Source organism: Colobus angolensis, unplaced genomic scaffold (assembly GCF_000951035.1).
Source record: "Colobus angolensis palliatus isolate OR3802 unplaced genomic scaffold, Cang.pa_1.0 Scaffold123, whole genome shotgun sequence".
Lineage (NCBI taxonomy): Eukaryota > Metazoa > Chordata > Mammalia > Primates > Cercopithecidae > Colobus > Colobus angolensis.
The window spans coordinates 1,590,992-1,617,151 of NW_012113475.1; the positions used below are offsets into that span (position 1 = coordinate 1,590,992).

The 26,160-nt window shown below is 34.2% G+C and overlaps 1 protein-coding gene across 2 annotated transcripts in view; it reads left to right on the forward strand.

Moving 5' to 3' along the window:
• The first annotated feature begins 1,436 nt into the window (after window positions 1–1,436).
• Window positions 1,437–26,160, forward strand: part of MMRN1 (multimerin 1) — a 75,888-nt gene continuing 51,164 nt past the window's right edge. Inside the window, exons 1-2 of one of the 2 annotated variants that reach the window (XM_011932660.1) lie at window positions 1,437–1,507; window positions 17,546–18,398. In XM_011932660.1, coding sequence (XP_011788050.1) covers window positions 17,794–18,398 — 605 coding nt within the window. In that variant the 5' untranslated portion in view covers window positions 1,437–1,507; window positions 17,546–17,793. Of the gene's footprint in view, window positions 1,508–17,545; window positions 18,399–24,737; window positions 24,871–26,160 lie in introns of those variants that run through there. The other variant, XM_011932666.1, reaches the window with a different exon arrangement.

The following is a 26,160-nucleotide window of genomic DNA, read 5'->3' on the forward strand; positions in this document are numbered from 1 at the left end:
CATTATTAATTTAGTCTACTTGCAATGGGATAATGTATTTATAAAGCATTTGAGAAGTTACATACCCTGACTCTAAATAGGATAGGATAGGGCCACATAGAGGAGAGCTGAACTCAGTGCTGTTCATGAATTTGGTAAGTCACGTTTGCATAGAATTCTATGATAGAATTTGTATTATTTTATGAGAGAGATTTATGATAGTATGTTATGGTTCTACTCATTTTATAAAAGCAAAACAACTAGTGGAATGCCTACTTCACTTTAAAAAAGAACACCATGTTCTAGTTTTTCTTTCCTCTGTATAGACTCTGTCTTCTCTCTCAAAAGCATAATATTTTAAAAATCACTGAAATTTAGGTACAATGGCACTTCCACCTTTCAAAAGGGTTCAAGCACAGGGATCTGAATGTGCAGTCTGGAGACTTTCTCAGCAATGAACAGCCTGGAGACTGTTTGTCAACAATGAACAATGTGCTTAGTCAGGAGTCTTAGCTGATCAGAGTGAAAAATCCATAGGAGAGCAAAATACATGTGAGGTAGAACTCAAACTTATGTCACAGCTTCCACTACTTTGAGCTACAAAAGCAAATAGGAAGTCACTTCAATTCAAGACATTTATCAATCACCTATCATGCACAAGATTGGACCTTTGGTATTAAAAATATGAATAAAAGCACAAGTCCCTCCCCACCACCAATTTGGAGAGCAAGGTCTGATTACTCAACAGAAGAAATAGGACAAATGTTGCAATACAGAAGCACTCTAAGTATAAGAGATTCACCACACTAGAGCTGACTGAAGTTTTCTTATGATACAGACTCTGGTAACTCATTTTCCACCCACTTAAAGAAGCTGTATAAGAAATTATAAAATAGCTAAGTCTTGGATATTTTATCAGTGAGTTGTGGGTGACTACGAAATGCTCTCAGGAATGTAATCCAGGGTTGCAATAATCTTATAATCAAAAAGCTAGAGCAGGAGATTACTCCAGCTTCCATGACTTTTTTGTGTTGTTTCTAAACTGGGTGAAATTAAACATTTAAATCTTAATATACAAGATTTATCTATTAGGCCTATTTCCAGTACTGGCTGAAGTATTGTTAATTAAGAAGATACAATACCATCAATATTTTTGAGAAAATTATCTTAGCTGTAACATTATTCTGAACACTTTAATCATGGTGGCTGCTAAACTTTCAGGTTGTATAACACTTTTTAGTAAGAGCTCCAGGATCCTAGCTACACTGAAAGGACGTGAGGCAGGCTGGGGGTCAGTGCCCTCAGGCATCTTAGTTTCTAGGTCCCTGGACTTCTGTTGCTAGGCATTCACTGAAAGAATAATGGCAGGGCCATTGTAAGGGTGGTTTTCTCCCCGCCCTCTTTAAACTTGCCTTTCTCTGCTTCTGAAAATAAGTGAATATTTGGAGACAGCCTACAGAGAAGCCAAGAGGTTTCTGCTTCTGTTGATGTTAGCATTTTGTTATAACCACAGGCAAAGAATATTAAGGTAAGAGCTACCAATAATTTTTTAAGTTAACATTTGCTTATTTTTGTAAGATAGAACTTTGTTATTGTTGCTTCAACTAAGATTACAGGTCTATTTCAAGTATTAATAGTTTAGCTCTTTGTGTAACATACATTGTCTTTCAAAAGAAAGCATTAATTTTCCTTTATAATAGGCACTTAGAATTCAGTAAGAGTGTGCAGAGAAAATGTTCTGGCAGAATTCAATAAGACATGTGAAAATAACCTGAAGAAAAGCATTTATGTTGAAAACTATTATCATGTTATTGTTTATGGCATTTTGATTGACAGGCTGAATCCACTACTAAATCAACAAACTTTGTACTGTGGAACTGTTAATCTTTTGGACATGGTATGATGCTGCTTTTAATTTTATAGATATTCTGATTGCTCTGGGTACAGAAACCCTGGAGGAGGGCAGTTGGTGAACTTACAAATATAACTACCTGCTTCTCTTTTGAAACCAAACTCTGGTTTAGCTGTTTACATGTTTTCTAATGTAGCAGAAATTGACTTCTTTGTGTCAACACAAATAATCTAAATTAAAACATGAAATGAGTTAAGTTGGGGGAGAAGGTTGAGTTTAAGCCCTTAAGCAAAAGGATCTGGGTTTAAATGGCAGTTCTGTCCCCTCTCAGCTGCCATATCTTGGGCAGTTACTTGACTGCTTGTTAAAATGGGAATTCTGAGTCACTATGTCACAGGAGTTTTAGAGAAATTAAAAAAGATATTATAGCTTATATGCCACTTAATAGAGTGCTTAGCACAAAATCAGTGCACAAACAGTTAACGATTACCCACTATAATAACCTAAAGAAGGAAATCAACATTAATCTGCCCTTCTATTGGCATAAGAAAATTCAGAAAATCTGTAAGCTGTCCAACAAGAATTTATAGAAAAGGTGAGTCACATACAAGGCTCTGTGGTGCTTAGAGTAAGAATAACTTTACCTTGAAGATCAAAGAAATTCAAGGATAGGTGAGTCCAGTACCTTATCATGACAAGAGGAGAGAAAACATAACGGACATTTAAAATTGATAAAGCATAGCTTTGGTTTCTTGATATAGCATCTCTCCTTTTTACCAATATATTGCTTTACATCATATGGAACTGTCCTAGGCAGTGACCCATGTAATCATGGGAAGAGGAATACAGAGGAGAGAACTGAAGCTTGGCAAGATCAACGGATGTGTCTAAGACCACACCAGCAGTACCTGATAGCAGGGATGTTAAAAAACAGTCTCAGGCTCGATCCTGATATTTCTTTCTACACTGCACTGCATGTAATTCTAAAAGAAATGTTAAAGGGTTGGGAGGGAAGAAGTCCATAAAAATATGAGAAAAACTATGTGCTTTCATAAAGTAGATAAATGTAATAACTACTGGGATTTGGGAGCAGAAGCACTGATAAATTAAGGGTAAGGCATTTGTTTGCTCCCTTAATGCAAATCCGCAGAAATCTTTTGCTTGTATTCACTGGAACTTTTTCAGTGACTAATTTCTTTAATTTAACCAATGATAACACAGCTTGTATACAGTAAGCTAAGCAACAAATTAACTGCCAGTGGAAGCAACTTCTTAATTTTATTGGGGCATATGCTAGCATCTAGCTAAGTTTAAATTCCAATCTGGCACATACATACTTCAAAACTCAAACTACATTTGTAAATTTTAAGCAAATACATTTGTAGCACATTTCTTAAATTTAGGACCTGCTTGTTCTGAGGTGTTACAGGACTCCAACAAAGTGCGGCCGTTTTCTAGTCATGACATACAGTCTCCACAAGTTGAGAATGAATGTTGTATGTACTTGTTTTGTTAAAAATGATTTTTTCTAACTGTAAAAGCAGGTGTTCTCATTTTGTATGAATTCTAATGTGTGTATAAATGAATTATATGCCTTTTCATTTTCTTGTAAATGAAGGACTGATAGAAGAATATTATTGATATTAATTAAAGAATATTATTTAATATTCATTAAAGCTGTTTTGTGTTTGTCAAAGGTGCCCATGGTGAATGGAAATGTCTTTTCTAGTCAGTATTGTTACTGCAACTCAGTATTGGTTCATCTAGTATTGATTCTTATTTTTACACAATTAAGTGCTGTATACCTGCTTCAATTCATTAATATATTGTTGAAAGTTGTGTACTGAATCCACTTTGGTTGCACTACTTTTAAACTTACAGTTTAGCTTTTGAGAGCTAAAGAGTAATGATACAACTAAAAAAGGAGTCTAGCATAATAACTTATGCATTAACTATTATTGAAAATATTTCAGATGAATGTAAAGTGCTTTCTGGGCTATTTCGTATTTTCACTTTGATAATAACACTTGTTTCCAATATCTAGTTATACCTTAAATTTATTACTAATGCCTTAAATTTATTACTAATGCCTTAAATTTATTACTAATGAAAGTTTGTCAGCAGCAGGGATCTCTCTAAATTTAAGTTAAGTTACCCTCTGAGAAAGATTACCTTAGTATTTTGGTGATGTTGATGATCACAATCACATTCACTAGAATGACCACACATCTTTAATTTAATTACTATGATACGGAGTGGAGGATATTGTTGTCTCTTAATTTTACTCTCTTAAGTAGGTTTTGTCATGTAAAAAAGAGAATTTGGATTGCTATTCAGCTACTTGCTATGAGTTTTTTTGTTGCTGTCTCTTTATAAATCCATGTTCCTGATATTGAAACATTTTCATCAATATTACATTGTATAACAGTAAATATATAAATATATATAACCTTAAGAACAATACTTAATGTTTTTTCTTTCTTTAATAAAGTTAGAAAAAATCTTCTAAGCTTTAAATTTATCTGCATTTAGGTGATTTTAAGAGAACATGTATGAAGATAGAGTAAGGTATGGAAAGACTACTGACCTAGTTTTAGAAAATTTAAATTTTAATCTAACACTTTTAACAGTGAAGTTTTCTTAATGCCCTTCTGCATTTTTTCCTCCATTTAATGTCCTAGGTGTATTACATCTTTGATAAATATCAGTTCAATTTAAGTTGACTCTCTGTGCTGTAGATAATTGCTGCTGTCCAGAGGAATATATATGTGTCGTATTCAGTAAGCAAAAGATTGCATACTTGATTTAAGAAAGATGAGTACAATGATAGGAAGAGGCAAACATTATTACATTTTCATTAAGTTCTTTTCTTTCACTTTAAAAACTTAATGTGTAATATACACACAATAAAATGTACAGCCGTTAAGTGTTCTGTTTCATGCGTTTTGACAATTGCATCTACTCAGAATCTACAACTGAAAGCAAGATGTAAAATATTTTCATCATCCGAGAAATACTTTTCATATCCCTTTCCAATCAATCTTTCCATCCCCAGAGGAAACTTCTTTCTGATTTCTATCATTGTAAATTAGTATTTCTTGCTCTTGAACTTTACATAAATATAACTGTAACATAAGTATTATTCTTCATCTCAAATCTCTCAGGAATCATATTGATTTTTGACATTCATACATGTTATTGCATGTATCAGTGTTCGTTCCTTTTCATTGCAGATTGCTATTTCATTGTATGAGTGCAATATTCCATTCTTTGTTTATATCTTCTCTTGATATTCTCTTATATTTGGGCTGTCACGAATATTCTTGAACAAGTCTTTTTGTGGACATATTTTTTATTTTCCTTGTGTAAGTATCTCAGGCAAATTATTGAATCATGGATGACATGAATTTTCAACTTCATAATTGCTGCACAATTCTCAAAAGTGGTGGTACCATTTTATTCTACCTGAAATGTATGAGTTCTGATTGCTTCACTCCACTCCCATCCAACATTTGGTGCTATGAGGCTTTTAAAATTTTAGGTCTCTTTATGGGTGTGAAATGGTATCTCAGTAAGGTTTTAATTGATTTGTTTTGCTCTGATCACTAAAGATGCCGGGACATCTTTTCACATGTCTGTTAGCCAGTTGTGTATCTTACTTTGTGATGTGTCTGTTCAGGGCTTTTGACAATTTATTAATTGTATTGCTGTCTTTTCATTCATTTATATGAATTCATTTTATATTTTGGATGGAGTAATTTGTTCAAATATCTAAATTTCTATTATTTTCCTCCAAGATGTGACTTGCCAATTTGTTTTCAACTATGTCCTTTGATGAGCTAAAGTTTTAAATTTTGAGGAGATGTAATGTTTCAACTATTTTTAAATGGTTCATGTTTTCTGTATCTATCAAATAAATCTTTCTCTATACCAAGACCATGAAGACATTTCTTGCATCTACAAGGTGTAAGGTTTTAATGTTTATATTTAAGTCTCTGAACCATCTCAAATTAATTTTTGGATTTGGAGTGGATTCAAGATAAAGGTTCATTTTTTTAAAGTCACGCATTTGTTCCAGCATCATTATTTAATAAGATATTTTACCATTGAATGGACTTGGTGCCTTTGTCCATTATCTGTATAGATTAATTTTTGGACTATTTTGTTCCAGTGCTCTATTTTTCTATTTTTACACCAATATTATACTATTTTGCTTATTGTAGATTAAGTCTTGACATCAGGTAGTATTAACTATCCAATTTTTTTTTTTGAAAATTGTTTGAGTTTTTAGATCCAATATATTTCCTTATTAATTTTAGCATTGCTTATAAATTTAATCAACAGAAATCTGCTAAGATTAATTAGTTTTGTATTGAAGGTATAAATAAACTTGAGAAGAATGGACTTTTTTTTTTTTTGAGACGGAGTCACGCTCTGTCGCCCGGGCTGGAGTGCAGTGGTGGGATCTCAGCTCACTGCAAGCTCCGCCTCCCGGGTTTACGCCATTCTCCTGCCTCAGCCTCCGGAGTAGCTGGGACTACAGGCGCCCGCCACCTCGCCCGCCTAGTTTTTTATATTTTTTAATAGAGATGGGGTTTCACCATGTTAGCCAGGATGGTGTCGATCTCCTGACCTCGTGATCCGCCTGTCTCAGCCTCCCAAAGTGCTGGGATTACAGGCTTGAGCCACCGCGCCCGGCAGGATGGACTTTTTAAAACATCAAGTTTTCCAGTCCTTGAACTTGGCATATTCACTTATTCGGGTGTTTCAAAAAAAATTTTGGCAATATCTTGTTGTTTTCATTGCAAAAATCTTGCAAAAATTGGTTTATTCCAAGATTTTGATGGGTTTTTGATGCCATTATAGATGGAACTTTAATAAATTGCTATTCCCATTGCTTGTGGCTATCATATGAACTGCGATTAATATATGAATGTTAATCTTTTGTCATGTGAACTTGCCTAAATTCACTAATTGTGAATTATTTTCCTTTTTCTTTTCTTTCCTTTTTATAGAGACAAGGTCTTGATATGTTGCCAAAGCTGGCGTGCCCTGGCTATTCACAGGTGCAACCAGAGCACAGTGCAGCCTAGAACTCCTGGGCTCAAGTGATCCTCCAGCCTCAGCCTCCCAAGTAGCTGGGACTACAGGAGTGTGCCACCACACCCTGCTTTAAAAACTTTGAGGATTACATCACATTTTTATGCACACAGACAAGTCATTTATATACAATATAGCACTTTACATTTCCCTTTCCAATCATCTTGCTTCCAACTTCTTTTATTCCTTGTTGCATCAGCTAGGATTTTCAATGCAATAGTGAACAGAAGTTGTGAGAGCAAATATTTTTGTTTTTTCTTTTTATATTAGGGAAAAAGTATTCAAAGTTTCATAATTAATAAAGATGTTAGCTATTGACCTTTTGTAGATGCCTTCTATTACTAGTATGCAGATAGATTTCAATATAAACTAGTGTTTAGTCTCGTCACATGTTTTTACACTATTTAGATGTATATACATACATTTCCTTCCCTTTCTTCCTTCCCTCCTTCCTTCTTTTTTTCCTCTCTCTCTTTCTCTTTTCTGTCTCTGTCTCTCTCTCTTTCTCTCTCCATCTTTCTCTCTTTCTTTCATTCATTCTAATATGGTGAAAAACATTGCCTGACTTCTGAATGTAAATGAACCTTAACTTCTTTGAATTACCACTGTGGGATCATGATATATTAGCTTTTACATAATGATATCATTTGGTTTAATACTTCTCCTTTTATGTCAATGAAAGATATTGGTCTGAAGTTTTGTTTTTATTGAGATATTTTTTGTAATATTTGGTATTAGGTTTTTATGGCCTTATAAATGAGGTTGGGATGTGGTATCTCCTTTTCTGTTTTTGAAAAGAATCCATGAAGATTTGTATTGTTTTTTCTTCAAATGTTTAATATAATTGACGAGTGAAGCTATTTGGACCTGGACCTTTACTTGTGGGAAAGGTTTTATTATGAATGGAGATTTTTAGTTTCCTAAATGTCTCTTTATACCAGTTTTAGTTTTTAAAGGAATATTTTCATTTTGTTTAAGTTGCCAGATATATTGGCATAAATTCTTCATAATGTGTCCTTACTATTCTTGCAATGTGTATAAGCTCTTTATAATGTCTCTACTTCTATTTTCTAACATTTATAATCTCTTGCTTATTTTTCTTGATTAGTCTTGCTAAAGGTCAGTTAATCATATTAATTTTTGCAAAAAGTCAACTTCGAAAATTATTCTTCTCTCTTCTTTGCCGATTTTCTATTTCATTAATTTCTGCTATTATTTCCACTATTTCTTCCTTCTACTAACTTTGGGATAATTTTGATCTTTTTTATCTATTACTTAAAATGGAAGCATACCTCAATAATTTCGTCCCTTTCTTCTTCTTTTTTTTATTTTTTATTTTTTATTAGCCACCGTGCCTGGCTAATTTGTTTTTTACTTTTTTTATTTTTGTATTTTAGTAGAGACGAGGTTTTGCCACATTTCCCACACTGGTCTCAAACTCCTGAGCTCAGACAATCCACCTGCCTCAGCCTCCCAAAGTGCTAGGATTATAGGCATGAGCCACTGTGCCTGCCCCCTTTCTTCTTTTGTCATATAGGCATTTCAACTGACAAAACTGCACAAAATTTGATATGTTTTGATTATCATTCAGTTGCACATATTTAAAACATCCCTGTTATTGCTGCTTTGACTGAGGATTATTTAGAAGTATATTGTTTCATTTAAAATATTTAGGGATTTTTAACAGCTTACTTTTATTTATTTGTAACTTAACACTTTTGTGTTTATAGAATATTCTCTTTATGATTTTTATGCTTTGAAACTTACTGAGAAATAGTTCATGACCCAAAACATATTCTGTATCAATGATGGTTCCATGTACATTTAAAAAGTATGTGTTCTGTAGTTGTTGGATGTTCCATGAATATCAACTAGGTCCCATCGGTTAATAATTTTGTTCAAATCTTCTATATCATTGCTGATTATGTGAATATTTGTCTACTAAAGGAAGGATGTTAATATCTCTGACTATGATAATAGATTTATCCATTTCTCCCTTTAATTCTGTCCATTTTGGCTTCATGATTTTTATTTTTCTATTTCTTATTTTTATGGCTACATAATGGTTGTACATATTTATGGGGTACATGTGATATTTTGATACAAGCATATAGTGTTTAATTATCAAATCAAAGTAATTAGGATATCTATCACCTGAAACATTTATCATTTCTTTGTGTTATGAACATTTCATATCCACTTCTCTACTTATTTTGAAATATACAATAAACTATTGTGAACTATAGTCACCCTATTGTGCTACTGAACCCTATATCTTATTTCTGCCATCTAATTGTATTTTGTACCCAATAACCAACCTTTCTTTATGCCCCACTCATCACTATCCTTCCCAGCCTGTGATAACCAAAATTCTACTCTCTACCTCCATGAGAGCAAATGTTTTAGCTCCCACAAATTGAAGAAAACATGTGTATGTTTTTGGAGCTTTTGTCAAAAATTATTGATGAACGCAATTGAAGGTGACACAAAAATGGGAAGATATCTCATGTTCATGGATTCGAAGGATCAATATTGGTAAAATATCCACACTACAAAAAGCAATCTACAGATTTAATGCAATCCCTATCAAAATACCAATGACGTTCTTCCAGAAATAGAAAAAAAGAATCCTAAAATGTAAATGAAACCACCAAAAGTACAGAATAGCCAAAGCAGTTCTAAGCAAAAAGAACAAAGTTGGAGGAATCATATTACCTAACTTCAAATTATACTGCAGAAATGTAGTAACCAAAATAGGATGGTGCTGGCATGAAAACAGACCCATAGACTGATGGAACAGAATAGGGAACCCAGAAATAAATCCACACATTTACAGTGATTTTGGCTTCACATATTTTGAAACACAACTAGGTGCATTTATATTCAGTATTAGGTGTTCTTGATTGACGAGTCTCCTTTCCTCCTTTCTTTCCCTTGTTATATGAAGTGAGTACTTTCTAAATGTTCCATTGTAATCCTGTATTGATTTTTAAGCTACATTTTTGTTCTAACAATTAAAATATGAATTTTAATTTATTCTAGTATATTTTCAAATAACATTTTACTTTTCACATATAACATCAGAATCTCCTTATAACTGTGTAATTTCATTTACACACCTGCAGACTGTTTGTGTTCTTCTGTCTTGAATTTTAATTACAAATGCTATCAATCTCACCATACATTATTGCTGTGATTTTTATCTCAACAGTCAAATTAAAAAAAATGTAATTCATTATCATTTCACATTACATTTGAAATTATAATGGTCTCTCTTTTCTTCTTTATTTCCTCCAATTATAGGTATGTTGAACCATATGACATTGTTCTACGGATCTCAGACACTGTTCATTTTGTTCACATATTCATCTTTTTTGAATCTATACTAAAGATAATACCAATTATCTACCTTTGTAAATCAATAATAAAGATAATATCAAATTTGTTTACCTATATAAAACTTTTCTGATGCTCTCCATTCCTTCTTGCCAATCTAGCTCCAGTTTTCTATAGTTTCTCTTTAGCTGGAAGGGTTTCTTTACTATATCTTATAGGGTGGGTCTTCTGAAATCAAATTCTTTCAAGTTTCACCTATTAAAGTTGTGTTTATTTCCCCTTTACTTTTGAAGGATATTTTTACAAGATATAGAATTATAAGTTGACAAGTTATTTTTTTCCTTTGAGCACTTTAAAGGTGTAATTCTATTTCTCTCTCTCATCTATTTGACTTAATGAAAAGTCAGCTGTAATTATGTTCCCCTTTATGTGATATGGCGTGTTTTTTTTTTTTCCAACAACTCATCAATTGTGTCTCATCAATTTTGGAAAAGTCTTACCTATAAATCTTTAAAAAATTATCTTTTGTACTATTTACTCTCTCTTTTCTTCTTTATTCCCTCCATTTAGAGGTGTGCTAAACCATATGAAATTGTTCCACAGATCTCAGACACTGTTTATTTCGTTCACATATTCATCTTTTTTGTGTTTCAGTTTTGATAATTTCTTCTATCCTATCTTCTTTTCTCATTTTCTTTGATATTTCCAGTGTGCTATTAAGCTTATCAAATGACTTCTTCATTTTTGTTATGTCTTATTTCTGGCATTTTCATTCAACTTTTTAAAAAATAATTTTTATCTCTGCTGAAATTCCCTTTCTATTCAGACATGTTGCCCACCTTCAATACCCATTCTATCATACTTATTTGAAATTCTCTCTCTTATACTTCCAATATCTTGGTGTTTTCTGGATTTTTTAGGGTTTCTCTCTTGACCGTGAATTACATTTTCTTATTTTTTCATTTGTCTTAAATTTTTTATTATATGAGCATTATGCATAAAAGAATAATAAAGGCTATAGAAAATAATATTTACCTCAGAGAAGGACATTCTTATCCTGCTAGCCCTTTAGTGTAGGAGCTGAGTTATCCCAATTTATAATTGAGCTAGGTCTAATATAAACCAAAATTGTGGTAGCGTTAAGTTTTAACTCACCATGCTCTTAAAATACTTTGAGGGCATGATAAGGATTTTCCTTTCAACTAGGTTTGAGATCTGAGCACAGGCAAAGCTCTGGAGAGCTCTTTATCCTTGACAATACAGAGAAAAAGCTCTCTGAACTGTGTGTAATATGAGGCCTAAAATAAAGACATAGAATTATGTGCTGTCTTGACATCTGAAACCAGAGGGCATCGATGGTCTTAATCCAAAAGTTTCCTTCCCCACTCTGCTCTTGTGGATAAGGTTCCGAGTCCAGTATCCACTGCCTTATCAAGGGGACCAGGCATAGTTCCTGCTTATCCCTGAGTAGTAGGTTTCAGTTCCCTGCCAGCCCACAGAATTATTCAAACAAGCCAGTCACATCCGCCTGTGGGAGCCAGGGGACACCTCATACTCTTGATATTACCAAGTCCACCTTCTAGCATTGTTGATTGTTGACTCTATTTCCGAGTGCAGCCCTGGTGTGGCCCTGCGTGGTATGCTGTATTCTTTTCCCCAGGGCTTTAGCTTATGTATAAACTGCTGCCAATCTCATCAATTCAACATTGGACATCATGTGTTTACCCATTCCTATAATCCTAAGGTGGGAATTCCTCCCTCAACAATAGGGTGAAGAGAGGGTGATTAAAACACTACTTCACAATGAAAAATCTTCTACTTTACAATGAAAAATCGTTTTTAAAAAATCTCTAGTACATTCTCATTTCTTTCCAGACCCACCCTTGGATTTCTACACCTTGGAAGACATCTTTCCAACCTCTTGCCTTATCTCTAGCCTTTGGAGGACTTTTTGAAGCTATTGATTTTCATTCTTTTCCTTTCACTCAGCTTTTGGAGAGCTATGCAGTGTACTCAGGCGAGGCCTCTTGATGTAGAAACTTCTGACTCCTCTGTTGGCCTTCTCTGACACTACCCCAACAGGAGAATGAGGGTTGGGACACCTTGTTACAACCTCGTGAGGTGGAAGTTTAATTCTCGCTTCAGGCTTTGCTGGCAAGGGTGAGTTGTTTTGTTTTTTGTTTTTATTTCTTTTTCTTTTTCTTTTTTTTTTCCTGTGCTGTATGGTGGGAGTAGAGTGGTTATTTTCTAAAAACTTTCCCTTCTAGGCCGGGCGCGGTGGCTCATGCCTGTAATCCCAGCACTTTGGGAGGCCAATGCGGGCGAATCACGAGGTCAGGAGATCGAGACCATCCTGGCTAACGCGGTGAAACCCCGTCTCTACTAAAAATACAAAACAAATTAGCTGGGCGTGGTGGCGGGCACCTCTAGTCCCAGCTACTCGGGAGGCTGAGGCAGGAGAATGGCGTGAACCCGGGAGGCGGAGCTTGCAGTGAGCAGAGAGAGCATCACTGCACTCCAGTCTGGGCGACAGAGCGAGACTCCGTCTCAAAAGAAAAAAAGAAAAAAATCTTTCCCTTCTTTCCAGGCTTTCAATTTTCTAGTCATTGGCCTAAAGAAAGCTTTTATTGGGGCTTTTATTGTTTGTGCCTATTGGTGTTCCTAGTTTGCCAAATTCCCCAGAACCCAGAAATGAGGCAAAAGAAAACTTGGGAACTCAATGCTTAATTGTTCCTTGGGTCACCTAGTCATTCTGCCTTCTTTTCTCCACCCTTCAGAATCTTCTTCTATTTGTTCTATATATAATGTCCATGATTTTCAGATGTACTTAGCAGAAGGAATAGGGAAATATGTCTATTCCATATTTTCAGAAGCAGAAGTCACTACTGATAATCACTTGATAACCAGAGACAACTTTCCATTAAGAAAATGAAAATACTGTTATTTCTAAAATGATCAAAAGAAATGAGTTTTGAACTCTTTCACTTCGAGGGTACTGTTCTACTTAAATGGGAAATGTAAAATCAGCAATGGCATGGTTCTGTGAACTATTCATACATTCATTTTCTCATTAGGGGCATTTGGTCATCTTTATCAGTATGTTCCTTATGTTCTTATAAAGTTAGAATTTTAATATTAGGATAAAATATGTTGGTTTTTTTTCTGATAAACTAATATGTTTCTCTCACATAATATTAAGAATTATGTAATTCATTAATTGTCCATCTTCCCTTTCCTGCCAACCCACTCAAACCTAAATTTTCTTACTTTCAGTTTATTTGCTTATCTTATATTTTTCTAGCATCGCTACTGCTTCATTATCTTTTTTTCTACAGCTCCTAGTCTTTGGTTTATTGTTCTAATATGGCTATGATGGCTTCAAAATAAACCTCATATTTATTTTGAGAATAGATAATGTAGAATCAATGGGCTTTCTGAATTTTCTTTAGGAGGAACTTACAGGAAGCAATGTGACTGAAAGGGTATTTCAGAAGACTTTTGAAGTTGTGTTCCTGGAACAAGTTCATTATATTTATTTAGATTACTTTTTTTCTTTTGTGTGGCTATAAGAATGTGAAATAGAGCCCTCCTCAACCCATGTGTTATCACTATACATAGGAGTATGGTCATAGCTTCATCCATTCATTCATTGATTCAACAAATATTTACTGAATGCCTATTGAATCAGAATCGGGCATAAATATCTGTTCTATCAATTACTAATGTGCTACCCTAGGAAGTTATTTCACTTCTTTAAGTTTAACTTCCCATGAGTATAATGAGAATAGAATACTTACCTAACACATTTGTAAGAATTACATAATATGCCAAATTTAACTTACCTAGCACATCGACTCATCAAAATTATGCAGAAATCAGTTTCTCTTCTTCTCCAGCCCCTTTGCTGTATGTTGCTAACCTCCTTTGTCCACATGTAAATTTAAAAGGTTTTCAACATTTTTCAAACACCATTAAATTGAAAAAACTCTAAAATTTGTTTTCTTCAATTATTTTTGACTGATACGTCTTATGGAGGAAAGTTATAATGAAATCGCATTTTGGATGTTTTAAACTATTTTAAGAAAATAGGGATTTCTCGTGAAAAATAAACAGTTGCTGAAAAATCCTACTAATCTGGTGGAAGTTAGCCTATACCCCCAACATTTTACAGAGAATAATAACTCTTACTGTTTTAAAAATGCTTTCAGGTTGGGCGCCGTGGCTCACGCCTGTAATCTCAGCTCTTTGGGAGGCCGAGGCGGGCGGATCACGAGGTCAGGAGATTGAGACCATCCTGGCTAACACGGTGAAACCCTGTCTCTACTAAAACTATACAAAAAAATTAGCTGGGCATGGTGGCAGGCGCCTGTAGTCCCAGCTACTCGGGAGGCTGAGGCGGGAGAATGGCGTGAACCTGGGAGGCAGAACTTGCAGTGAGCCGAGATCACGCCACTGCACTCCAGCCTGGGAGACAGAGAGAGACTCTGTCTCAAAAAAAAAAAAAAAAAAAAAAGGCTTTCAATAATACACAGCACCATCTACAGTGAACTCCTCAATCTAAGATTCTCTTTTAACTCACATTTGTGTTTTCTTTCAACTTAATAATCTTTTTTTTTTTCTTGTGGTTAGAAAATTAATGCATATGGATTATAAGGGGGAAAAGAACCAAACCCATTATCTCATCACCTACAGATAACCCATTCTGCAGTATGTAGTGAATCCTGTGTTTATGATACAATGAAAAATGACATAAAAATCTCCTGATAGCACATAATATAATAAATTTCATGATTTTTATCTTATAAAATATTCATGGTGAACAAATGGCAAGATGGTAAAACATAATTTAATATAAATGACCTAGTGGAAAATGGGAGGTGGAACAAAATGACGGGGTCCAGGTATACAAAAATGATGTTATAGTTTAATCCAACAATAGTGTTTAGAGTATCTAGACGAATGAATAAACTGAGTACTCCTCAGTCAGTCATCTCAGCAATATTATTTTTCTTAATTGTTATTTGATGACAATTAATCTTAGAAAGCAGAATTTGAGATGAGGCCTCTGACAGTTTCTGGAGTATTTTATATGTCTAATTAAGGGCTGATTAATACACTCAAAATCACTAAATGAGCTTGGGATTTTCTGGGGAGTTAAAGCACAAGATGGCTTTGTAGATCAATAGTGAGATACAGAACCTTTAGCCTTTGGATTACAGGGTCACTTGTAAGCTAGGAGGGGGTGAGCAAAAGTCATTATTGGTCAATACCTTATAAGAGGTGAAATGAATTGCTTAGCTTTGTTCAGCTTTTATTATCATTGGATAACTACTTGTTATCAGTTATAGAACCAGTGGGTGACCTTTTATCACTAAAGTTCACTTGCCAAACCAGGTTTGAACAGTCTTTCAAACTATAGAAGAAAAAAAAATCAGTGAATGTCATTATTCTGGCATTATTATAAATCTTCAAGACAGTCCATTCATCTATTTTTACTAAATCTAGGAAAATTGGTATAAAATTGAATATAAATAAGAATATTTTTCCTAAATTTTACAAAATTACTTCTCTTCTATAAGCCAAAGCTATTTCCTTCTGTCTTTTCCAGATAAAGACATTGTAAAGCCTTTTTCTTTGTACTGAAAACTGTGTTTGTATTGTGACAGTTGTGCAGTTTCATTGCTCTTTTTAGTAACTACTCATTTCCTGGATTGTCTGTGCTGGACCTTTTTGGTCCTTTACTAAGGTAAGGTTTGTGGATTTTTCTGTGGTATACCTGAGAAATGGATGCTTTTTACTCCATATCAAAGTCAATTGGGGTTGCTGATGATTGTCTTAGTTTAAATAGCTCCATATTATATACCCTCTAGGAGGTCAACAATACACTTATGGAAATAAATGGCAAAGATTGAGGGAAGAAAAATATTAAACCCAAGTAGTTAGTAGCCCAGGGAAGAATTAGGCCTTATTTCAAATCCGGTGCACTGTGTCCAGGTATAAGGATTAGAAAAAATATCTACAATAAAACACAACCAAGCAGGAATTAGATTTCCAGTTCTCTAATTTTGAAAGAAGGAACTTAATAATCTAATAACAAAAAAAATCTAATTATAGTTTAATAATCAATGAGTGAATGTTTAGCAAGAGCATAATGCCTGGGACAGAAGTTGACAGAAAGATTGGTTACACATGGATTTAGCTTTCAAATAACATAACAGACAATTAGCAAATTGACAGCAAAGAATGTTTTTGCTTTCCTTTATAATCCTAGCACATAAGAGAGTGCTTTGCACAGAATGAGGGGTTATGCAACTACTGAATTCTTAAATACATAAATAAATATATGAGTGAATGAATGAATGAACTATTATAACTTAGTTTACATATCTATTTAAACAGGCTGCTATGAAATTTTATAGATGAGAGGTTAATTGAAGTCAGGATCAGAGATTTGCTGGAGAATTTAAATGATAAATCTCATGAAACATCTCTACCAGAAAAAAACCCACAGAAAACTCTTTGATACATCTGGTTCTCTGCTACCTACAACTGGTATAATTTTGTCCCACAGTAAAAGTATAAAAGCATTCTATATGATCCCATTTTAATTTATTTTTATGTGACTCCACTTTTTCTTCATCTATCCCTTACTAGTAAAATATTGATTACCCCCATCCACCAGACATTCAGGATTGGAAAATAAAGGAAGCAAAATTTTGATTATTTATTCCATTAGCGGGTATCTCTGGTAGAAGTTCCAGGAGCAAAATTTAAAGTGAGTTCCTGGTATACCTGTCTAACTCAATTACTTATACTTTCCTTTTCTGTTATTACTTATAATCATTGAGATTAAGTAATGACACAGCTGAAGTGTATTTATAAAAATAGAAAGATATATATAGGTAGATAGATAGATATTTTATAATTTAGGGTATATGTACCATATGAAATGATAGAGACACTGTAAACAACCTTTTGATTATGTGTATGCATGTGGATATGCACTTGAACAAAATGCAGGTCTCTGGATAGAGCATAGAAGATAAGAAGTATCATAAAAACTTTTCTCAGTGTCTTTATGTAGTAGAACAAAATGTTAAAACTCCTGTGTTCAGCCTATATCACCAAAACTTTACACTATCTATTGTGAACCTGAAATTTCTCTTTGAAAGCAGTGAAACGTGCAACATGGGTGTGCTCAGGAAAAGAAAGTTACTTCATATTTTTCTCATGGGTTTTCCTGATAATAATTGCCTGTGTTTTCCCATTTACCCTCAGCTTTGTCAGAGACCCTTCAGCACTTCCATAGAGCCATCCCACTAGAGGTCAGAGATCACAAAAACCCTACAGAAACAGGAAATCGAACTTCCTGAGCACACTACAAAACACAGAAACCTGTTTCCTCTACACATCTCAAATTGGCAAAGCTCAGTCTTAGCAGATTCAGTGTGGAAGCAGCTATCAAAAAGGCCACACGGATTTTGTCCCCAAATTTCACATGAGCTACCTTGCTTCAAACTACTGAGATGAAGGGGGCAAGATTATTTGTCCTGCTTTCTAGTTTATGGAGTGGGGGCATTGGCCTTAACAACAATAAGCATTCTTGGACTATACCTGAGGATGGGAACTCTCAGAAGACTATGACCTCTGCTTCAGTTCCTCCAAATAAAATACAAAGTTTGCAAATACTGCCAACCACTTGGGTCATGTCAGCGGAGATAGCTACAGCTCCAGAGGCAAGAACTTCTGAAGAGAGTCTTCTTAAATCAACACTGCCTCCCTCAGAGACAAGTGCACCTGCTGAGGGTGTGAGAAACCAAACTCTCACATCCACAGAGAGAGCAGAAGGAGTGGTCAAGTTGCAGAATCTTACCCTCCTTACCAAAGCTAACATCAAGTTCAATCCTGGAGCAGAACCAGTGGTCCTTTCCAATTCCACACTGAAATTTCTTCAGAGCTTTGCCAGAAAGTCAAATGAACAAGCAACTTCTCTAAACGCAGTTGGAGGAGCTGGAGGCATTGGAGGTGTGGGAAATCGAGCCCCACGGGAAACATACCTCAGCCGGGGTGACAGCAGTCCCAGCCAAAGAACTGACTACCAAAAATCAAGTTTCGAAACAACTAGAGGAAAGTAAGGAATCTTCTTTTCTTTTTGTTCTTTCTCTGTCTAGCAGGTCTAGAAGATTGCAAGGGAAATTTACCTCACTCCCAGAAAATTATATCAAATTCAGGATGAAATTGGATCATATTTATAATTTCACCATTTCAGTTAGATAAGGTTATTTATTGTTAGTTTACCTAATAGGAAAAAATGAACAAATAAAATGCAGCAATTTTGTTTTAACTAAAATAATCATTCACTTTTCTATTCACTTATAGAGGTGGTTTTACTTTAGAATAGTCATTGCCAAGCAAAGTAGCACCATGGTGGCTATTAGTTTAATTCAACTCGAGGATATGTTGATTGTGTTCCCAACCATACCCACAATATGAAAGAGAAAAATAAAGAAATACATAAAATTGGGGCATGAACAGGTTTGAAAATTGGAATAGCAGTATTATAAAAAGTAAGAGTTGTTAAAGATTGAACCAAGCACACCAGAGGTGCAATCCTGGCTTCAGTATGGTCTAGTTCCATGATTTTGAGCAACTCAATTGATCTCTGTGAACCTCGGTTTCTTTATATGGAAACTACAGATTCAATACAAGGAATGTCAGTAAAAATAAAACTTTGCAGGGCTCTCCTTCAGATACAAATGAATGAAATGTGCTTAGGTGCATGATCCTCACAGAATAGGTGCTCAACAACTCAAATTTTGATAGTACTGTTATTATTTGAGTTGTGTTGCCATCATGAATGTGATGACTCAGAAAACCTACTTTTCAGATTATTTTTAATTTAAAGTTAGAGCAATTTGAAAGGTTGAAATAAAATAAAACAAATTTAAAAGAGTATTGTTAAAGAGGGTTTTCAAAAGAAGTGATAGTCAAATCAAAATAAACAAAGAAAAAATATCTGGGTGGGTCAATATTTTATTTATTTAAGGCTCAGAGTCATCTGTATGTTTAGAATACTAGAAGTTTAGTGTTACAAAACTAAACTTACAAATAATTTTTACATGTAGTAAAACAAAGTCAAGACACCAGACATGTCTTGGGAGCAAAATGGGGTTAAACATCTTACTAATAATAAAATAAAATACAAGTTAAAAATAGAAGTTGACACACCTGCTATGTGAAAGGCATTTGGTTAAAGCTGTTGCTGATATAAAGGTGAGAAGAAGAGAGACACTGGTAAGAATACAAGCTGATGAATTTACTTATTTCTGTATTATTTATTATTCAAGTCTATTTTTCACTATATTTCAAAAGATACAGAATTTTTTTAAATATGTAAGTAAATCTGATTGTAACTAAAAAAGTATTCACATAGTGGACTTTGGAACAATGCCAGCTTACTGTAAAACAAATAGTACAGATTACAAAATGTTCATTTTGGGACAAGTAGATTTGCCATTAAAAAAAAAAATTAACGGACATGTATTAATCTTTCTCATTTTGGGGGACAACAGGATTTTGTCTATTAAATAATAATCAGAAATGTCATTTACTGAGAGCTTTTTCTAAATCACTTGAATGCATCATTTGTTAATCATATTTTATTAGAGACTGTAATTAAATTTTAAAAAATTAATTACAATAAAACTCTTGGACATTCATGGGAAACGATTATTAGCTATAGCTAATAATTTTTTTTTTTTTTTGAGATGGAGTCTTGCTCTGTTGCCAGGCTGGAGTGCAGTGGCACAACTCGGCTCATTGCAACCTTTGACTCCTAGGTTCAAGTGATTCTCCTGCCTCAGCCTTCTGAGTAGCTGGGACTACAGGTGACGCACCACCACGCCCGGCTAATTTTTGTATTTTTAGTAGAGATGGCATTTCACCATGTTGGCCAGGATGGTCTTGATCTCTTGACCTTTTGATCCACCCGTCTCAGCCTCCCAAAGTGCTGGGATTACATGCATGAGGCACCGCACTCAGTCAGAAATTTTTAATAGAAAGGGAAATATAATAAACAGAACAGAGACAATTCAAGTTAAAATAGCATTTAAATGTTATATACCATATAGAAAGTGGCATACAGCTGTGTCATAATTAGAACTAGTAACTAATAGTTTGATCAATACTAGTTTTTAAATAAATGCTAGTTGTTTCATCCAAGGTCCTTGCTTTTAAAGGTTGGGAATGCTTGATTATTTGATGATTATTTATAATTTGCCCATCATGTGCCAGCACTGTGCTAGGCTTTGGGACACACAGAATTTAAAAAGTAATAATAATTCCTGCCTCTAAGGAATATTCCCTATAAAAAGTAAACACTAACATACCTACCAGATTTCAAAAAATTTTAATATACTCTATGAGAAAACAATATTAAAGGTATAACTTGCTGAACAGAACTTTATCCTATGAATTTTCCAACAAAAATATTCTTCAATTCTTTCTATAGAAAAGTACCAACTCCGTGTAGGGATTCTGTCATTTGAGGTCCTGGAGAGCTTGAGGTTTTCTTTTTGTAATCCTTTCCATTACCAAGATTCCTTACTCATTAAGCCATGCAAATGACAATGGCATTAGAGAAAACCTAGGTGCTTCGCTTATGGACCTAGGTTGCAAACCCTTGATAAGGTCAAAAGAAGTCTTTCAAATTTTCATTTGATTGGCAAATAATAATAATAATAGTAGCAAACACTTACATGGCATCTCTTCCTAGTACTCTACTATTGTGAGTGAATATATTCACTCATTTAATCATTACTATAACTCCATAAAAATGAGGAAGATTCTATCATTATTTCTTTACAGAGGGATTAAGTAGCTTACCTAAGGTCATTTAGCTAACAAAGCTCAGGGCAAAGATTCAAATCTAAGCTGGCTGGCTTTAGAGTCATTGCTGTCAGCTCCTACATTACACTCCCTTGGCAGGTACAGTCTCTTATCACAAGTGGGAGGATAAGCGTGACCAGTTGACTTCCCAGCTCCTGAGGTTTCATAGGCTATTGGTTGCCTCCGGAATACAATCAAGATTTGTCACCCAGTTAGTCACATGATGCCATGGTAGATCTGCCTCCTGCTTACCTCCCCAACCTCATCTTCTGCCACTTCCTGCCTACTCAAATAAGTAGTTCTCTGGTCCAATATATGCTGTTCATTAAACCCACGTTTCTTCCCTCTGACTAACAATGGTCCTTTTTTGCCATCATTGTCTCCTTTCACACCTAATAATAGGCAGGAAGCCTTCTCAGGTGAAGTTAGGTGGCCTGAATACCTGCTCCTACAGGTCTCTTTGAATTCCCCTATTCACTGCACTTACAACACTGCATAATAATCATAATGAATTTGTAGTGTCTTTGCATATAGGGACTTACTTTCAGAGCTAGCAAAGTCTCTGGTTTATAGCAGGTACACAATCAATATTTAATCATACTGAATGTGAAATATGAGCATCAATATGTGAATATAAAGAAGAAAGCTTCCCAAGTAAATATTTGCATTTGTTTATGAAAAAAACCTGGTTGATTTAGAATAAACTCATATTTTTCTCTACCATTCTTGGAATTTTATAATAATTCTTAGTAAAAGGAGTATTTGTGTTTATTACAGTTTCTTTTCTAGATTATTAAGGATTATTCTGACATATTTTTGTTTCATCTTGTAGCTTTTTTTTTTTTTTTTTTTTAGCATTGCAGGAACTCCTGGCTACAATAGCCCTGTGGTTTCCTGTCTGGCAGAGTGGGTATTAGTCAATGACCAAGCACTTTGAAATAGGAAAGATGGAAATAAGAAATTAGGATTAGTGTATTTATATGTTGAACAAATATTTGCTGAACACCTTATCTGTCCCCAGCACTGTGCTTGTGCTGGGAGTAAAACAATGAACAAGAACTCCTACATGTCCTGCCTTATGGAACCAACAGCCCAGTGGCAGAGGTGAGAGGAGGAATAACAGTGAATCACAAATGCTGATTCTGAATGAAGCTTAAGAAATTATAGTGTATATCAGGGGGAATGGTCTATCCATTGTCAATGGGGTCAGTAAACCTTGCCTGAGAGGATAATAGGTGAAATGAGGTAATGATACAATTCAACTGCCTACTTAACTTTTCCCACAATTCCCAACCCCTGTACACATGTATCTTAATTTTTACTAAATCAGTGAATGGCTAGTTCCGTAACTAGAAACCTTGGACAGATCTTTGGAATTTTTCTCTCCCTCCTGGTTTTTATCTAATCTATCAAAAAGTCTTGTTACACCTCTAATATATCCCAGATACCTTAGCTTCTCTCCATCTTCTAGTTGCCATTATTCACCACTAGTGTTCTAACTGGTCCACTTCTTTCCACCCTTGTTTACCATAATCTATGATCCACACAAGGGAGGGATCTTTTGAACATTTAAGTCAGATTAATGCATTTCACTGAATGTAAGACTTCATTATTGTAAGTGACACATTCTTTTAGGTACTAATCAGAAGGAAAAGTATGACATCATACTTGCTTACTTTGAATTTTTAGATTTGTCTTTCAGACTTTGAGATTTTGGTCACATATCACTTTTGCAAACTTAAGAAGAAAATATAAATGAAACTGGTAAAATATTTCTAAGACAATAGCAACAACTACTATCTGACTACTTGTGACTGAAAAATGCCATTGATTTCAAGACACATTCTTGATTTCAAAAACGTGTGTCTTAAAATCTGTGAAATTTGGTCTTTCATTCATTGTCACACTCGAAGCTCACTGCACTTCATTTCCTCCAGCCACGCTGGCTTCCCTTCTGTTTATTGAACATGTCAAGTTAATATAAATCTTAAAGGAAACTTTTATTGCTCTTGCTGGAATGCTCTTTCTGCACCTTTTATAATGAAGGACTCCGGTTCCACTTGCACCTCCAGCTTTAATGTCACCTCCTCAAAAGGACCTTCTCTGACCCAATGTAAAGTTAACTATTCTCTCACTTGCCATTCCTTATTTTGTCACCCTTATTTTTTCTTTGTAGGAATTACTTGAAATTATTCTATTTATGTAGACAACAGTGTATTTTATGTATTTCCGCAATACATCCAATGAAAACAGGGACCTTGCCTGTCGTATTACTACTCTATTTTCTGCCTAGAACAGTGCCAGGCACATAGAAAGGGCTCAATAAAGCTCTGTAAAATCATGGATTATTAGATGGGTTTGGCATCCAGGGGGGAGATCAAGGCTAGAGATATAAATTTGGCAAAGCATTGGTTTTCAGAAATGTATTAAGTCATGAATGTGGATGATACTGAAAGAAAGAAGGACCTAGAATTATGAACAGAGAATCTCTAATATTTGATTAACTGACAGTGGTAGATGCCAGCAATACAGCCTTAAATGGGGTGACCAGAGAAGTTAGGAAGGAAACTATAAAAGTGTGGTGTCATAGAGCAAAGCAAGAAAATATTTTAATAAGGAGGTAAGTGATCAACAGTGTGAAATGCTGCTGAAAAAGACAAAATGAGCACTGAAAAATAGTATTTCAGTGACATGGAACTGATAAGTAGTTGAGTGAGCACCGTGCTCTGGCCTGAGAAAATTGAGGTATGAAGGAAGGCAAAAAAGAGCCGTTAAAGCCAACTCAATTAAGAAGGGCTTTTATGAAAAAAAAAGGAGGAAGTGGTCAGCAGCCAAGGCTGGTCCAAACAGTTATTTATTTTTTGTGTTTGTTTCTTATTATATTTTATTTTATATACAGAGGGGTCATACATATGTTAACATATTAGTGAGAAGGGTCAGAAGAAGGTAAAATTTGAATATGCAGAAAAAAAAGGAAGTTTTTTTCTGAGTTTAGTGACAAATTTGAAAATTATTTTAAAATTACAAAAATTAATCATTAAATTAATGCTACTGTCTATCATAATAGACATTTTTTCTCTGCTCATTTTGTGTGAATTATGAATAGGTTTTAGAAGTGAATTATCTGATCAGCTAAATTTTTGTGTTGTTTGCAAAGTTATTATTAGGGCTAATAACATCCAAAATGGGTAATTTTTACGTGCTGTAAAATTCTAAAGAGAAACCATTATACTAAAGGGTATTTTCTCATATCTTTGTGAAATAGACGTCTCTATTACATTACCGCCAGTGAAATAAACACTATATAAAGTATATTCTCTATCAGTTTTTACTCATTAATCGCATTCTTTATTTCATTACTTTGCTGTTTCTACTATGTTACTATAAATATATATTGCGTTTCATATGCTAGAATTTAATGAGTGCTTATATATTCCTAATAATTAAGTGGGAACTTTTTGTATTCGCACACCTTCTGCTTTTCTGAATATAAAACTGTAATTTTAAGTTGATTATTTGAGGGTAAATGCTAAAAAAGTCAGTTTACAGGAACTGGATTAAGCATAGAATTCTGCATCACAGCATCTGTTAGCCGGCCTTTGTGGTCTGCACGCTGGGAAAGCCTGACACCTACTGGAATAGAAACAGTTTACAATGCCCGGTATATGCTCAAGTCACAGTTATGCAGGGAAGGGGGAAACAAAAAATAAAATTAGGTAAAATAAAACAAATTTATGAAAAAGGTTGTATTAAAGGTTGACTTTAACAATCATTACTTGTAAAAGATATACGTTATACATATTTAATTCGATGTACCACTTTAAAAATTGGAAAATTTCACTTTAAAATTGGAAAATAGGTTGGATCCAAGCAGCAAACTCTATGCACATCCTGTGATGGGCATACATTCGGCTTGATCTCCTAAAACTTTACACTGACAATATTGTGTATAGACAGTAATTTGTGGCTGCGAGGCACTCTACAGTCATCTATCATTGAAAACTCAACTACATTCACCACATTGTTCCCACTACAGAAAGCAAATTAATTATGCCTGACGAAAATATTTTAATTGCAAAAGTTGGTACATAAGAAAGGGTTTCTTCTTAAAGTCTAACCATAAATCAAAGTATCTGAAATTCCCCATGATCTGAGCTTTGCATAATTGCTTTTCAAAAAATTGTTTTAAATATCAATTTATTTATATGATTCTTTTACAAAACTGATATTTTTATCTCAGTTTGAACATTATATAAAATTCTGTAAAAGAATTAAGTATACAAAGGTATACTACAAAAAAAGAACCACACACATAAATTATTTTGTTGTTAGGAAATAAAACAGTGATTTTCTTAAGGAAATAAGTATTGAGATGAACTGGCCTTTTGGACTGTTAGCCAAAGCTAAATGTCAAATGTCTAATGCTTTATTTAAATATAAGTTACATATCACGAATCTTTTCACTAAGTGTAAATTATTTCTTCCCATTTTTATTATCTTTTTTCATGTTGTATATATTTCCCTTGAATTATTTTCTCATTTATGACTAGTGAACTACATGCCAATTATAGTCTCTCAAATCAATAATTTGATTAAAAACTTCTCTTTTTAGCTTGATTAGAAAAAATGAAGATTTTAATAAACAGATTCTATAACACTTTAGAAGTATTTATGTTCATGACTTCTTAAGACTGTAGAGACATTCTCAATATTATTTTTTCGTGAGAGGCAAGCTTCATCATCTGAATTGACCATAAATGATGATGATGGTCTTCTGTATTGCCTTTATGGAAATTATTGACTTGAAACATACAAGCAATTATGGTTGAGATGAATTTATCAGGTCATTAAAGAAGCAAAACAGGAGTTGTGTCTCTTTGTATCCGAGGCAAAAAAAAATTGAGGCCATATTATATATATATATCCTCTTCAAAAAAAATCCCACTTAACTCTGAATCATTTAATTATTATGAGCAGTGATAGCAGCAAGTGTTTTACTTTTGCTA